This window comes from Oncorhynchus mykiss, chromosome 8 (assembly GCF_013265735.2).
Source record: "Oncorhynchus mykiss isolate Arlee chromosome 8, USDA_OmykA_1.1, whole genome shotgun sequence".
NCBI lineage: Eukaryota > Metazoa > Chordata > Actinopteri > Salmoniformes > Salmonidae > Oncorhynchus > Oncorhynchus mykiss.
Genome location: NC_048572.1, coordinates 15,024,025 through 15,040,993, shown reverse-complemented (window position 1 = coordinate 15,040,993; position 16,969 = coordinate 15,024,025). Strand labels below are relative to the sequence as shown.

Below are 16,969 nucleotides of genomic sequence, written 5' to 3'. Positions count from 1 at the left end.
TAGTTTTTGTTCAGGTTTTGATGTGATCTGATCTGTCTCCATGCATGCCCATCATGAGGACTATATGGCCAAGAAATGGTTTGTCTTTAGGGTTAGGTTAGCTAAGGTTAGAGTTACTGCTGTAAGTACATTGTCATAATGAATCATTATAAGATTTGTTGCACTGCAATTACATTGTAATTAGTTACACAGTAATAACGGCACTGTGGTGTAAATTGTTACCTTACCTTTTGGTCCACTATTGAACATACGAGCTCCTTCACCGCAGATATCCCGGACAGATCGTTGGCATCCAGGTTCACCGTTTCCCTGGTGAGTCCGATCTGGATAAGAAAAGACACCCCGTGGAAAGAGCACCCGGAGTTGGTGGGGCTCGGGGCGCTGAGACTCCCATTTGACAGTCGACTGTAGAGTGTCGCCGGTGGGCTTGGAGACGGCGAAGGAGTCGGTGGGGCGACTGGATTCGGAGCCACAGAGAGGGGGCACAGTCTGGGTAAGGGTGGAGGGGAAGAACTGCTGCAGGCAGACATTGGCTGTCTTATATCTTCTTGACGAGGTAAAGAGTCAAAGTTGACCGACATCGAACGTATTATTTCGAATAGCAGCTCTCAAGTTATATTCAACAACATTGGCGTTGTTGAAGCATCTTGGTAATTCGTTTAGAATATCCAGTCGGTTGAATAAGTGATAGATCATTCGGGGGGGGGGGGGGGGGGGGGGGACGAATTCTAGCAGCACTGTTTAGCTTACTTTTACAAATAAGACATATTTGATGTATTACTGAACATCAACTATATAAAAAATAAACAATTACTCTGAAGTGTAAATTGTGCCCATTCCTCTTCGACAGCTCACACGAGGCACATAACAATAAATGTTCGATGAAAGCATGTTGATTCTTCCTCCATTCTCAGCTCTACACCACTCCGAGGACAAAGTGCTTCTGCAAAAAGCTCCCAACCATTGGAGAATGTTCAGCCTCAGCGCAACAAAAAACAGTTCTTATGGTGAGGAGAAGAAACAGCCACAGAGCAGTTCTCCTCAGTTGCAACTCCATGTAGTAGAACGTTTCTAATTCCCCGTAAATTATCTGGTAACAAAAAAAACTATAGATGAGAGTAGGTAATGGAGAACATTTATGTGGGGGAAAACTATCCTGTCGGATCTATGAGTCAGATTATTGATTGATTAGCCAAAAGTTACTGTAAATGAATAGGCTGCAAAACAGCTTGTACTGTAAACAATCATTTAATATAACCATTTAAAGGGTATCAATGATAACAACAATATAACAACAGTATTATTATTATTATCATCATCACTTGTTGTGCCTTTGCATAATTAATTTAAACTTGCCTAACACATCTGAAATCAAGACACATCTGGATATGTGCTCTCATTTGATTGGGAGAGGTAAAACATGTTCATGTAATTGCTTGTAATAGGATTAACTGTACATAGCCTATGCTTGATCTATTTCACTTATAAATGCCCACACAAAGCCAGTAGACGTGCTTTTTTGATAAGGTATAAAATCTTTGAAACACATTTACCTTTTCGAAAAGGACGGTTTTCACTCTCTGGAGATGAAAAATGTGTGTGTTAATTCTTATCTTCCAAGACGTTCGAACGCTTGAACTGTGACATCACGATGGTCGGGTGTGAGTGTTTAGATTTGGCTCCAAACTCCCTATTTTGGCATGAGTGCAAAGCCTGAATATTTTGCCAACTATACTACTTTCCTTTCCTAACTTTCTTCATGTAGCCAGATAGCAACCAATTCGTCAGTATCCTATTATCGCACTGTAATATGCCGCGTTCATGTACTAGTCGGAACTAGGACACTCGGAAATGTCCGACTTCCTAACTGGTTGAACGCGAACGTGTCTATCGACAAGTCGTAAATGTCCGTGTTTACTACTTCCGACTTGTGTGTAAACGCGGCATTAACCCTCCCGTCCCCACTCATTGGGTAACAACACAACACAGGGCTTTCTGGGACTGGAAGTTCTAGTCTTCGTTCCGCGCGCCATCAGTTGATGGTGCGGCTGGATAAAAATAACGACATTACCCACTAAGCTTTGGGTGTGTGACGCTCTTGAATTACAGGCTAATTTCTCAGCTATTTATCCCGTTATTCTCAAAACTCTATGATGGCTGTAGTATCTGCGACCTCTAACGGCGCAGATGAAAACCCCGTTGAGATAAAAGAGGACAAAAAAGGATGGTTATCCAAGCGCACTCATTTTACGCACCGGTGGAAACGCGCATGGTTTCAGTTGAAAGAAACTCTACTGTTTTATGGTGAAAATGAAGAGGTAAGAAGACAACAGTTAATTTTCTAGGGAACTTGTCACGCAAGCTAGGACTAAATTGTTATTTAGGAGACAGCATTTTCGCCCCTATGTTTATGACAAAGCAGCAAATAATGTAGCTATGCGACCAAGCGTTACATACATTGTAACTTTCAGCGGTGTCACTGCAACATGTTCCCTTACTTCCTACAGTGTTGTCCTGTTACCATAGCAGCGGACCGTTTACTGACGTCTACAGCTGCAAGGTGGCAAGGTCTCACATAGCTAGGTGTTTTGAACACTGTTAAAGGAATACAAAGTCAATTAAAAGTATGCTATTGTTATTTAGTTTACATGTTTGCTTGAAATGTCGAGACAGTAGGCTATATTGCATTTACTTTGGGATTTTATTACAAGGCAGCAAACTATGCCTAGGTCATAGATATGTTCCAAATTGCACCCTATTCCCTTTGTAGTGTACTACTTTTGACCAGGATCCATAGGATGTACACTTTATTTAGCCAGGGAATCATGCTGAGATCGTGGTCTTTTTTGCAGTTGAGCCCTGCTTGAACACATCAATTACACAATACATATCTATATACACATAAATTATACAATACATATCTATATACACATCAATTCTACAATACATATCTATATACACATCAATTATACAATACATATGTATATACACATCAATTATACAATACATATCTATATACACATCAATTACACTATACATATCTACACTACCATTCAAAACACCTACTCATTCAAGGGTTTTTCTTAATTTTTTTACTATTTTCTACATTTTCTACACAATAATAGTGAAGACATCAAAACTATGAAATAACACACATGGAATCATGTGGTAACCAAAAAAGTGTTAAATAAATCAAAATATATTTATTATTTGAGATTCTTCAAATAGCCACCTTGCCTTGATGACAGCTTTGCACACTCTTGGCCAGTTCCTCAACCAGTTTCATTCTCCTGGAACGCATTTAAATTAACAGGTGTGCTTTTCTTTCCTTCTTAATGCGTTTGAGCCAATCAGTTGTGTTGTGACAAGGTAGGGGGGTATACAGGAGATAGCCCTATTTGGTAAAAGACCAAGTCCATATTATGCGAAGAACAGCTCAAATAAGCAAAGAGAAATGGCAGTCCATTATTACTTTAAGACATGAAAGCCAGTCAATACGGAAAATTTCAAGAACTTTGAACTCTGAATACAACAGGGGTAGACCTTACAGTGAAATGCTTACTTACGAGCCCCTAACCAACAGTGCAGTTTCAAAAAATCTGGATAATAATAAGAGATAAAAGTAACAAATAATTAAAGAGCAGCAGTAAAAAATAACAATATATACAGGGGGGTGCCGGTAGAGAGTCAATGTGCGGTGGTACCGGTTAGTTGAGGTAGTATGTACTTTTTGGTAGAAATAATTAAAGTGACTATGCATAGATGACAACAGAGTTGCAGTGGTGTGGAGAGGGAAGGGGGGGGGGGCAATGCAAATAGTCTGGGTAGCCATTTGGCTAGATGTTCAGGAGTCTTATGGCTTGGGGGTAGAAGCTGTTTAGAAGCCTGGCGCCCCGGTACCGCTTGCCGTGTGGTAGCAGAGAGAACAGTCTATGACTAGGGTGGCTGGAGTCTTTGACAATTTTTAGGGCCTTCCTCTGACACCGCCTGGTATAGAGGTCCTGAATGGCAGGAAGCTTGGCCCCAGTGATGCACTGGGCTGTTCGCACTACCCTCTGTAGTGCCTTGCGGTCGGAGGCCGAGCAGTTGTTATACCAGGCAGTGATGCTACCAGGCAGTGATGCAACCAGTCAGGATGCTCTTGATGGTGCAGCTGTAGAATCTTTTGAGGATCTGGGGATCCATGCCAAATCTTTTCAGTCTCCTGAGGGGGATTATATTTTGTTGTGCCCTCTTCACGGCTGTCATGGTGTGCTTGGACAATGTTAGTTTGTTGGTGATGTGGACACCAAGGAACTTTAAGCTCTCAACCTGCTCCACTGCAGCCCCGTCGATGAGAATGGGGGCGTGCTCGGCCCTCTTTTTCCTCTAGTCCACAATCACCTCAGGCCTTCACGGTCAAATTGCTGCAAATAATTGCTGCAAAGAAGAAACCACTACTAAAGGACACCAATAATAAGAAAAGACTTGCTTCGGCGAAGAAATACGAGCAATGGACATTAGACTTGTGGAAATTTGTCCTTTGGTCTAGAGTCCAAATTTGGTTACAATCGCTGTGTTGTTGTGAGACGCGTTGTGGGTGAACGGATGATCTCTGCATGTGTATTTCCCACTGTAAAGCATGGAGGAGAAGGTGTTATGGGGTGGGGGTGCTTTGCTGTGATGTATTTATGACACTGAGATTTATTTAGAATTCAAGACACACTTAACCAGCATGGCTACCACAGCATTCTGCAACGATACGCCATCCCATCTGGTTTGGGTTTAGTGGGACTATCATTTGTTTTTCAACAGGACAATGACCCAACACACCTCCAGACTGTGTAAGGGCTATTTTACAAAGAAGGATAGTGATGGAGGGCTGCAACAGATGACCTGGCCTCCACAATCCCCCGACCACAATCCATCGTTTGGGATGAGTCGGACTGCAGAGTGGGAACTCCTTCAAGACACCTGGAAAAGCATTTCAGGTGAATCTGGTTGAGAGAATGCCAAGAGAGTGCAAAGCTGTCATCAAGGCAAAGGATGGCTACTTGAAGAATCAAATATAGAAGCAAATAAGAAGCAAATATATTTTGATTTGTTAAACACTTTTTTGGTTACTACATGATTCCATATATGTTATTTCATCATTCATTATTCTACAAAGTAGAAAATAGTAAAAAAAAAAAACTTTTGACTGGTAGTGTATATTAACATCAATTACACTACATATGTATATACACATCAATTACACGACATATGTATATACACATCAATTACACTACATATGTATATACACATCAATTACACTATACATATGTATATACACATCAATTACACTACATATGTATATACACATCAATTACACTACATATGTATATACACATCAATTACACTACATATGTATATACACATCAATTACACTATACATATGTATATACACATCAATTACACTATACATATGTATATACACATCAATTACACTACATATGTATATACACATCAATTACACTATACATATGTATGTACACATCAATTACACTATACATATGTATATTCACATCAATTACACTACATATGTATATACACATCAATTACACTATACATATGTATATACACATCAATTACACTACATATGTATATACACATCAATTACACTATACATATGTATGTACACATCAATTACACTATACATATGTATATTCACATCAATTACACTACATATGTATATTCACATCAATTACACTACATATGTATATACACATCAATTACACAATACATATCTAAATACACATCAATTACACGATACATATCTATGTACACATCAATTACATTATACATATTTATATACACATCAATTACACAATACATGAAAATCAAACAAAACATGAAAATCCAAACACAATCATACACATTCTTCAGTAAAAAGGCCCTCTAACATCCGCCTGAATTACCCGAGAGGCACCAACTCCATCAACTTTAAGAACTTTTGGAGATCATTCAACATGAGAGGCCAAAAAAACTAAAAGCAGATGTACCTACTCAGTGGTGATTGAAGGGATCTCCAGGGTTAGTCATCCCTGAGTCCAGGTCTGGTCATTTATATGTCTGAAGGTTAACAATGAGGTAAGGTATGGCAGAAGTTTATGCACGAGGGCTTTGTAGACAAAAAGAGTACAATGCATCGATCTATGAGACTTCATAGGAGGGCCAGTCTACTTTCTGATACAAAATGCAAGGATGTGTACAGAACTTATCCCCCGTAATAAAGCGCAATGCGCTATGATAAACTGCATCCAATGGCTTCAATACAGTGGCGGCTGCATTCATATAAACAATATTGCCATCGTCAATAACCAGAATGAATGTTGACTGAATTAGTTGTTTTCTGCTATTTAACTAAAGACAGGACCTGTTCCCATAGAAGAAGACTATTTTCATTCTTAATTTGTTACCTAACTCATCAACATGCTTTTGGAAAGACAGCTTTTCGACAATCCAGATGCCCAGATATTTATAAGCGGGGACACGGTCAATGAGGGCACCATCCAAAGTATGCATGCATAAATCTTCAGATACATTTTTACGTGATTTGGAAAATAACATACACTTAGTTTTACTTCCATGAAGTACCAATTTCAGTTCAACAAAGGCTTTCTGCAGCCAATATAGGGAACAGGGTGCAGATAGGAACGCACAATATATAGGGAATAGGGTGCCAATTGGGAAGCACAGCATATCTGCCATCTAAAACAACATCACTTCTCCTTCATCCAGAAGCTTCTGAAGCCCATCAACCTGGTTGGGGCAGTGGTAGAGGTTGTTGAAGGAGGCGATGGATCATTCGAATGGACTATTACTCCTAAGGACAGGAAGCGGACCTTCTTCCTAAAGGCTGGCACCATAGCAGAACAGCAGGGATGGATGGAGGCTATATGTGAAGCACAGCTGAGCTCCAGGGACCATGCTACTAATGCATGTGTGGTGCAATAGATGATCACTTATTGGATTTTACATACCCTGAACAAGAATATAAAAGCAACATGTAAAGTGTTTCATGAGCTGAAATAAAAGATCCCAGAAATGTTCCATACGCACAAAAAGCTTATTTCTCTAAAATGTTGTGCATACATTTGTTTACATCCCTGTTAATAAGCATTTCTCCTTTGCCAAGATAATCCATCCACCTGACAGGTGTGGCATATCAAGAAGCTGATTAAACAGCATGATCATTGCACAGGTGCACCTTGTGCAGGGGGAATAAAAGGCCACTCTAAAATGTGCAGTTTTGTCACACAACACAATGCCACAGATGTTTCAAGTATTGAGGGAGCGTGCAATTGGCATGCTGACTGCAGGAATGTCCACCAGAGTTGTTGCCAGAGAATTTTATGTTGATTTCTCAACCGTAAGCTGCCACCAACATAGTTTTAGAGTATTTGGCAGTACGTCCAACAGGCCTGACAACTGAAGATCACGTGTAACCATGTCAGCCCAGGACCTCCACATCCGGCTTCTTCACCTGCAGGATTTTCTGAGACCAGCCACCCGGACAGCTGATGAAACTGTGGGTTTGGACAACCAAAGAATTTCTGCACAAACTGTCAGAAACCGTCTCAGGGAAGCTCATCTGCATGGTCATCGTACTCACTAGGGTCTCGACCTGACTGCAGTTTGGCATCATAACCGACTTCAGTGTGCAAATGCTCACCTTCAATGGCTACTGGCCTGCTGGAGAAGTGTGTTCTTAACGGATGAATACCGGTTTCAACTGTACCGGGCAGATGTCAGACAACATGTATGGCGTTGTGTGGGCGAAAGGTTTGCTGAGGTCAGCGTTGTGAACAGAGTGCCCCATGGTGGCGGTGGGGTTATGATATGGGTAGACATAAGCTGCTGACAATGAACACAATTGTATATTATCGATGGCGATTTCAATGCACAGAGATACTATGACGAAAGCCTGAGGCCCATTGTCGTGCCATTCATCCACCGCCATCACCTCATGTTTCAGCATGATAATGCACGGCCCCATGTCACAAGGATCTGTACACAGTTCCCGAATGCTGAAAATGTCCCACTTCTTCCATGGCCTGCATATCCACCAGACATGTCACACATTGAGCATGTTTGGGATGCTCTGCATCGACATGTTTGACAGTGTGTTCCAGTTGCCGCTAATAACCAGAAACTTTGCAAAGCCATTGAAGAGGAGTGGGACAACATTCCACAGGCCACAGCCTGATCAACTCAATGCGACGGAGATGTGTCGCACTGCATGAGGCAAATGGTGTTTTTCCGATCCACTCCTCTACCTTTTCTTAAACTATCTGTCACCAACAAATGCATATCTATATTCCCACTCATGTGAAATCCATAGAGAGAGGGCTTAATTCAGTTATTTAAATTGACTGATTTCCTTATAAGAACTGTGACTCAGTAAAATCTTTGAAATTGTTGCATGTTGTGTTTATACACTACATTACCAAAATCATGTGTATACCTGCTCGAACATCTGTTCTAGGAAGGCTTTCCACTAGATGTTAGAACATTGCTGCAGGGACTTGCTTCCATTCAGCCACAAGAGCATTAGTGAGGTCGGCACTGATGTTGGGAAATTAGGCCTGACTCGCAGTCGGCATTCCAATTCATCCCAAAGGTGTTCGATGGGGTTAAGGTCAGGGCTCTGTGCAGGCCAGTCAAGTTCATCCACACCGATCTTGACAAACCGTTTCTTTATGGACCTCGCTTGGTGCACGAGGGCATTGTCATGCTGAAACAGGAAAGGGCCTTCCTCAAACTGTATGCTGTAGCATTAAGATTTCCCTTCACTGGAATTAAGGGGCCTAGCCCGAACCATGAAAAACAGCCTCAGACCATTATTCCTCCTCCACCACACTTTACAGTTGGCACTATGCATTGGGGCAGGTAGCGTTCTCCTTGCATCCACCAAACCCTGATTCTTTCGTTGGAATGAAGTGAAGTGTGATTGCTCGGCCATGGAAACCCATTTCATGAAGCTCCCGACCAACAGTTTTTGTGCTGACGTTGCTTCCAGAGGCAGTTTGGAACTCGGTAGTGAGCACTGTAACCGAAGACAGATGATTTTTAAGCGCTACACGCTTCAGCACTTGCCAGTCCCGTTCTGTGAGCTTGTGTGGCCTATCGCTTCGCAGCTGAGCCGTTGTTGCTCCTAGATGGCAGCTCTAGCAGGGCAGAAATTTGACAAACTAACTTTTGGAAAGTTGGCATCCTATGATGGTGCCACGTTGAAAGTAACTGAGCTCTTCAGTAAGGCCAGTCTACTGCCAATGTTTGTCTATGGAGATTGCATGGCTGTGTGCTCGATTTTATACACCGGTCAGTAACGGGTGTGGCTGAAATAGCCGAATCCAAATACTAATTTGTCCACATACTTTTGTATATATAGTGTATTTTTGTTCAGTATAGATTGTTTTATACTTTTATACTCATGTAGGCCTATTGGACTGTGGCAATGTGGGATTTTTATGTGTTAATGTGGCAATAGGAGGAATGGCATTAATGTGATTTTTAAATGTTTTACTTTACATGCCCTTAGTCTTGCATATAATCAGTGCTGCTAAAATAACCTGAATATTTTTTTTCTCACTATTTCACTATTTCACTTTTTGTATTTTCTTTCAGTTTAATGCTATTCTTTAGAGAGCCATACTCTTCTACTAGACATTGGTAGGAAATCGACTTTTGCAGGACCTATGCTTTTCATGCTACAAGAAAAAAAACATTGGCCTATGTAAATATTTGTGGTTCGACTCCAGTAGAACCGTTTCCTGTGCTACGTGTATAATACATCATTGTTCTGACCTCCACCTCCTCTATCTTCATCTACATACAGCAGAGCCACTGGACCTGGCCACAATGTATTGTAAATATTGGCAGTTAGTTGCCATGGTATAATTCCCTTTTACAGTAATCCTGATCCTAAAAGATTGGCCTAATAGGTGAGTGTGAGTGTGCGTGTTCGCGTGCATGAGTTTTATGGAGTAGAAATGGAAAGACCTTTTAACAGGAAACACAGTGGTTAGAGGTTAAAGATTAAATGAAGGAAAGAGACGACTGACAAGTAGGTGGTACAACATAATGAAACTGGATCTGACAGCATGTAGAAAGAAAAATACAGATTGGCGCCAAACCTCAGGTTCACTTGGAAAATGAAGGAAGGTCATATCTACATGGATGTTCCTCTTATAGTCCAGTTGTCCTACACCTTGGTGCCAGACCCAGACCACCCTCTGAGAGGCATTTTTTTTATCCCCAAATGGAACCCTATTTCCTGTATAGTGGTCAAAAGTAGTGCACTATATAGAGAATAGGGTGCCATTTGGGATGTAACATTGATTACCCAGGTTATGCACACTCATCCAAACATGCTGACAAAGAGGGAGAGGGAGAAATAGTGTTTTAGACCTAAGTTCCATCGTCAGCAGAAAAATAAGTTGACTGTCAAGACTAATTAATGTTATGTTTAACAGCAAGTCTTGATATGCCAACGTTTTCTAGTATGAGTCATTCACACATTTCTAAAGCAAAACACAGAGCTCTGTATCAGACATCCAGTTCAACAAAGTATGTTGAAACTTCGGCTCCAGACTCAGTGTGAGAGGCTGCTTACCAAATGGCACCATATTCCCTATATAGTGCACTACTTTTGACCAGGGCCAATAAGGATCTGGTCAAAAGTAGTGCACTTTGCCGGGGAATAGGGTGCCATTTGGGATGCACACAGTGTTTCAGCCAGGTTATGTACAGTAACAAGCCTTAAAGCCAGACTCCCACATAAAATACAACTTTTTTTCTGGTTTTACATATCTCAAAATGTATATATGAAAGAGGAATTTGCCATTTGGATCACTTCAAAATTATACAAATTAAGGTTTTACAAGTTATAAGTACAGTCTTTATGTAGTGTTGTGGTATCTCGTCGTTATGTGTGTTTTGACCTATATTTTTATTTGTAATCCCAGGCCTCGTCCCCGCAAGAGGCATTTTTGCATTTTGGTAGTGTCACGTTCTGACCTTAGTTTGTTTTTTATGTCTTTGTTTTAATATGGTCAGGGCGTGAGTTGGGTGGGTTGTCTATGTTCTTTTTTCTATAATTTGGGATTTTCTGTGTTCGGCCTGGTATGGTTCCCAATCAGAGGCAGCTGTCAATCGTTGTCCCTGATTGAGAATCATACTTAGGTAGCCTGGTTTCACTTTTGAGTTGTGGGTGTTTATTTTCCGTGTTAGTGCCACACGGGACTGTTTCGGTTTGATTACTTCACGTTTATTGTTTTGTATTTCAGTTTTGTTTCATTAAAATGAAAAAACATGAACACTTACCACGCTGCGCTTTGGTCCTCACCTCATTCCAACGACGATCGTGACAGGTAGGCCGTCATTGTAAATAAGAATTTGTTCTTAACTGACTTGTCTAGTTAAATAAAGGTTAAATTAAACAAATAAAAGCAGCTTTGTTTAGAAATTGCAGGTGGGATTTCTCCAGGTAATTACGCTTATTGATCATTTATCTCACATGTTCTACCTGTCCCTCTGATCTTTCCAAGAGTACAGCAACACATCAACAGTACTTATACTACATGACAAAGTATGTGGACACCTGCTTGTCGAACATCTCATTCCAAAATTATGGGCATTAATATGGATTTGCTCCACCCTTTGCTGCAATAACAGCCTCCACTCCTCTGGGAGGTAAAGCTCCACCTTATCTCAGCTCACTGGTCACCATAGCAAGACCCATCCGTAGCATGCACTCCAGCAGGTATATTCACTGGTCATCCCCAAAGCCAACACCTCCTTTGGCCGCCTTTCCTTCTAGTTCTCTGCTGCCAATGACTGGAACAAATTGCAAAAATCACTGAAGTTGGAGACTTATATCTCTCACTAACTGTAAGCATCAGCTGTCAGAGCAGCTTACTGATTGCTGCAGCGGTACACAGCTCATCTGTAAATAGCCCATCCAACTAAATACCTACCCCATCCCTATATTTGTGTTTTGTTTTTCTGCTCTTTTGCACACCGGTATTTCTACCTGCACATCCTCATCTGCACATATATCACTTGTGTAAATTGCTAAATTGTAATTACTTCGCCATTATTGGCCTATTTATTGCCTTACCTTCTTACTTCCTTTGCACACACTGTATGCAGATTTTTCTATTGTGTTATTGACTGTACGATTGTTTATCCCATGTGTAAGTCTGTTGTTTTTGTAGCACAGCTTTGCTTTATCTTGGCCAGGTCGCAGTTGTAAATGAGAACTTGTTCTCAACTGGCCTACCTGGTTAAATAAAGGTGAAATAAATAAAAATAAAAAGGCTTTCCACTAGATGTTGGAACATTGCTGTGGGGACTTGCTTCCATTCAGCCACAAGAGCATTAGTGAGGTCGGACACTGATGTTGGGCGATTAGGCCTGGCTTGCAGCCGACGTTCCAATTCATCCCAAAGGTGTTCAATTGGGTTGAGGTCAGGGCTCTGTGCAAGCCAGTCAAGGTTTTCCACACCGATCTTGACCATTTCTGTATGGACCTCATTTTATGCACAGGGGCATTGTAATGGTAAAACAGGAAAGAGCCTTCCCCAAACTGTTGCCGCAAAGTTGGAAGCACAAAATTGTCTAGAATGTCATTGTATACTGTAGTGTTAAAATTTCCCTTCATTGGAACTAAGGGGCCTAGCCTGAACCACGAAAAACAGCCCCAGACCATTATTCATCCTCCACCAAACTTTACAGTTGCCACTATGCATTGGGGCAGGTAGCGTTCTCCTGACATCCGCCAAACCCTGATTTGTCTGTCTGACTGCCAGATGGTGAAGCATGATTCATCACTCCAGAGAACGCATTTCCACTGCTCCAGAGTTCAATGGTGGCAAGCTTTACACCACTCCAGCCGACGCCTGGCGTGATGATCTTAGGTTTGTGTGCTTGGCATTTCACATTGTGATCTTAGGCTTGTGTGTGGCTACTCAGCCATAGAAACACATTTCATGAAGCTCCCGGCCAACAGTTTTTGTGCTGATGATATTTCCAGACGCAGTTTGGAACTTGGTAGTAGAGTGTTACAACTGCGGACAGACGTGTTACGCACTTCAGCACTCGGCAGTCCCATTCTGTGAGCTTGTGTGGCTGAGCCGTTGTTGCTCTTAGACATTTCCACTTCACAATAACATCACTTATAGTTGACCAGGTAAGCTCTGGCAGGGCAGAAATTTGACAAAGTGACTTGTTGGGAAGGTGGCATCCTATGATGATTCCATGTTGAAAGGATGATGGTTCCATGTTGATGGTGCCATGCTGTGTGCTCGATTTTATACACCTATCAGCAACGGGTGTGGATGAAATAGCCGAATCCACTCATTTGAATGGGTGTCCACATACCTTTGGACATGTAGTGTATCTAGCTATATCCCTCTCAATACAAACGAGACACATAAATGAGAGTTGAGTGATACAGAATAAATGTGTAATTTAGCTGACAAATGCATGTCGTATTGGCTCCTGGCTGTCAGTCCGTCTGATTTGAAAACACTGTGCTCAGTCTGTCATTACAAAGTTGCTTTGATGTTGCTAACGGGAGCTATGAAAAACTGGAATTGTGGGCGATTTTCATTCAGCAAACGATTGAGAATATTTTCCAAATGCAGTACTTGCTAGTTTGACCATATTTCTTAATTCTCACCAGTGCCAGCAACATGCTGAAAACTATGGATAATAATCACAAAAGCCAGCTCTGTCTACTGGTGAGTGAAGCAAGCTAGCGAGCAAACTATGCTGGAGTTTCTAGCTGGCTAATTGTTTTCCTCTTGGATGTGGAGTTTACTATGGCAACCTTTTGATGGCAAATTTATTCAACCCTATAGTTGCTAAGGGTCTACTTTTCCTGGCATGTTTGCACTGTAAGAGATCAAGCGGATAACGGCTCTACCGTTGCACCGCATTAGACTGCCTATATTGTTGAACTTTGTAAATTATATGTAAGTGAGAATTCCATTTTACTGCATTCATAGCTGACTCTACTTGTACATTTTTATACAGTAAAGTAACCTACAGTACAAGATAGTTGTAGGCTACAATGAAATGAGAACACCAGCTGTCAGATACTGATTGACTGCTGGCTGCCTGGTCTTAGAGCATTTCATATTATTCTGAATGTAGCTCCGAGACACTTAATTTAGTATAATATGTTACGTTTTGTATGGTATGTATTCATTTGTGGATATCCATCATCCATTTCTTATAATATGTTACGAATTAGCAAAATGTACAATATGTTATGAATTTGCTAAATGTATGATATGTTCCCGAATTGTAATTTGTTGTGGCCAAGGTTAGCTAGCTGGCTAACATTAGCTAGGCTAGATGTTAAGGTTAGGTTTAGGAGTTAGGTTAAAGGGTTAATGTTAGGGGAAGGATTAGATAAAAGGGTTAAGGTTAGGGGTACGTTTAGCTAACATGGTAAGTAGTTGCAAAGTAGCTAAAAAGTAGTATGTAGTTGAAAAGTTGCTAATTAGCTAAAGTTGTCCCTGATGAGATTTGAACACACAACCTTTTGGGTTGCTATACATTTGCATTTTTCACCCACCCATCCACACCAACCAACCGCTCTCCTTTCATTTTTGCCCTAAGTAACCTTCTGTATTATGTAAACGTAACATAGCATACTAATTTGAGTGTGTCGGATTTACATTTACTATGTTACGTCTAGTCTATGAGACCAGACTGGATCGAAGGGCGGCTGGTCAGCAGCCACTAGATAACTCTCAGAGCATGTTGTGATGTCTTGCCTGTTGTTTTTTTGAAACATTATGTCTTGCCTGGGTTTGTTTTGTCACCCCGACAGTTTGATATTTCGCTATCACAAACGATGACCAATGCTCAAGGCAGAACAAGAATGCATCAGTCACACAGGAAGTCTCATCTGAACACAGGACGTCTAGAGATACACTGCAAGCGAAAAGCGTACTGCACTGAAAGTAACAGGTGTTACAAAGGCAGTGATGGAGGTTGTACTGTATATTGTGGAGGCATGCAAAAAGAAAACCTTTTGTGACATTGCCGGTTCATTATCACACATATACAGTACAAAATATCATATTATTGTTTATGCAATAAATTGTAAACGCACGTGTGCATGCAAGCACACACACACACACATTCTTGTTAAAGAGAATGTATATTTTTCCTCTGTGTAGCTCTCATAAAGGACATGGCTATCCACTCCTAACAACAAAACCAACTGAAGGACAAACTGCTGCATTGATCAACCTGAGCGCCATGCCCTTGTTACGCCGATACATTTTCCTGGCCCACAGTGAATTTCCTCCAAACAAATCATTATTTTGTTCTATTAGTCTTGGCCTGTGGAAACTACAGAATGGCAAAACCTTGGAACACAAGCGTGTCAAGCATAGAAAGGGAAATATTGTTCAGAACAAGTTTATATTTCGGCAGAGGAGGAATTACTTGTCAATGTCTGAACAAGTTCTACATTGCATTCATTAATGAATACCCAAGTAATCCTGCATATACAGTACAAGTCTGTATTGCGAGCCTAATGTTATAGTCATGGATTAGTCTGTGCATAGCGATCCTATTATATTATATTCTGTATGTAATTATATTACTCTGAGCCTCAATGAACAGTCTCACCGACAGATTCACGTAAAGACAGTGCTCGTTCCAAATAGCCAATCTGAGCAAGTTAGCTATGGAGATAATGTAAATACCAACTAATTTTTCTAGTTGGTACATGTATATTGGGGGAGTTAGTATTGACTTCCCTGTCAAGTGTTCTCCAACTGCTAAAGTCAAGTACAGATGTGTAACGAGTGCGCTGAGAGTCGGGAAGCAAGTTCAGGGAGTGAGTGTTTTAATATATAAAAGAAACAATAAACACGAAACTTGAAACAAACAACGCACCGACATGAAAACAGAGTCAATGACACCTGAGGAAAGAACCAAGGGCAGTGACAGATATAGAGAAGATAATCAAGGAGGTGATGGAGTCCAGGTGAGGCACAGGTGCGCGAGACGATGGTAACAGGTGTGCGGGATAATCAGCAGCCTGATGACCTAGAGGCCGGTGAGGGTGTACAAGTGAAAACCTTTGGGTTGCTAGATGTTCGCAATTGTACATCTGATGCAGGAGAACCTTCCTGCAATGCAGTACATTTAAAATGTGTAGTGTATTTGAGGTTTAAAAAGGCTTCAGAAGCTTGTTTATGTAATAAATTGTACACCCGTGCACACTCTTGTTACAGAGAATGTCTATTTTTCCTCTCTGTGTAGCTCTCATAAAGGACATGGTTTTCCACTCCTAACAACAAAACCAAACGAAGGACAAACTGCTGCATTGATCAACCTGAGCACCGTGCCCTTGTGACGCTGGCTCAAATTAAAATCCTACAGCTGTTACTACCCAATGGGCACAGACATAAATTCCGACACACTATGACAGTTTATTGTGAAATAGACACACATTTTTGACAGTTCTCCGAAAAAGTCCACTTTTTCATGTATATTACATGATTTTCATCATTACGCATTGTGTGTATTACATTATTTTCTTTCTTCATAACCCATTTTGGTACATTACACAAATTCCAATTTGTTGTGGCTAACGTTAGCAAGGCTAGCTAGGTTACCAACGTTAGCTAGGCTAGGGGTTAAGGTTAGGGTTAGGTTTAGGGCTTAAGGTTAGGGCGAGTTAACATGCTAGCTAAGAAGTTAAATGGTTAGGTTTTGGAGTTATGTTATAGGGGAAGGGTTAGCTTACATGCTAAGTAGTTGAAAAGTAGCTAAAAAGTAGTAAGTAGTTGCAGAGTAGCGAAAATACTAGTTATCCGTTATGAGATTCAAACACACTGCCTTTGGGTTGCTAGACGTTCGCATTGTACACCCACCCATACCCCCCTACGAACCTCCCTTGTTTCTGTCTTATTAC

The 16,969-nt window shown here is 41.0% G+C and overlaps 2 protein-coding genes across 5 annotated transcripts in view; one reads left to right on the top strand and one right to left on the bottom strand.

Moving 5' to 3' along the window:
• LOC110529458 (serine/threonine-protein kinase D3) overlaps positions 1-1,880 on the bottom strand; it is a 65,995-nt gene extending 64,115 nt beyond the window's left edge. For both annotated transcript variants that reach the window (XM_021611634.2, XM_021611635.2), the window contains exons 1-2: positions 1,554-1,880; positions 228-1,090 (exon numbers count right to left, since the gene is read on the bottom strand). In XM_021611634.2, the coding sequence (XP_021467309.1) occupies positions 228-581 (354 nt within the window). In that variant the 5' untranslated portion in view covers positions 582-1,090; positions 1,554-1,880. The remainder of the gene's footprint in view (positions 1-227; positions 1,091-1,553) is intronic.
• A 100-nt stretch (positions 1,881-1,980) lies between these two features.
• On the top strand, positions 1,981-7,079 carry si:ch73-111k22.3 (pleckstrin homology-like domain-containing protein). Of its 3 annotated transcripts, none has more exons than XR_002474623.1 (2): positions 1,981-2,318; positions 6,760-7,079. XR_002474623.1 is itself a non-coding variant. In XM_036986838.1 (2 exons), exons 1-2 carry the CDS (start codon positions 2,151-2,153, stop codon positions 6,973-6,975), a joined length of 381 nt encoding a protein of 126 aa, XP_036842733.1. In that variant the 5' UTR covers positions 2,106-2,150; the 3' UTR covers positions 6,976-7,079. The 3 variants fall into 3 exon arrangements, 1 of the variants encoding a protein (XP_036842733.1); XM_036986838.1 differs by having other exon boundaries at positions 2,106-2,318; positions 6,763-7,079; XR_005053016.1 differs by lacking the exon at positions 1,981-2,318 and adding an exon at positions 4,880-4,970.
• Positions 7,080-16,969: the final 9,890 nt, after the last annotated feature.

What these genes read in the sequence shown, in the direction of transcription:
- si:ch73-111k22.3 (XM_036986838.1), top strand. Translation starts at nt 2,151, where the DNA reads ATGATGGCTGTAGTATCTGCGACCTCTAACGGCGCAGATGAAAACCCC. An exon ending in TTTATGGTGAAAATGAAGAG is followed by an intron (nt 2,319 to 6,762) that starts GTAAGAAGACAA and finishes TTCATCCAGAAG; the next exon opens with CTTCTGAAGCCCATCAACCT.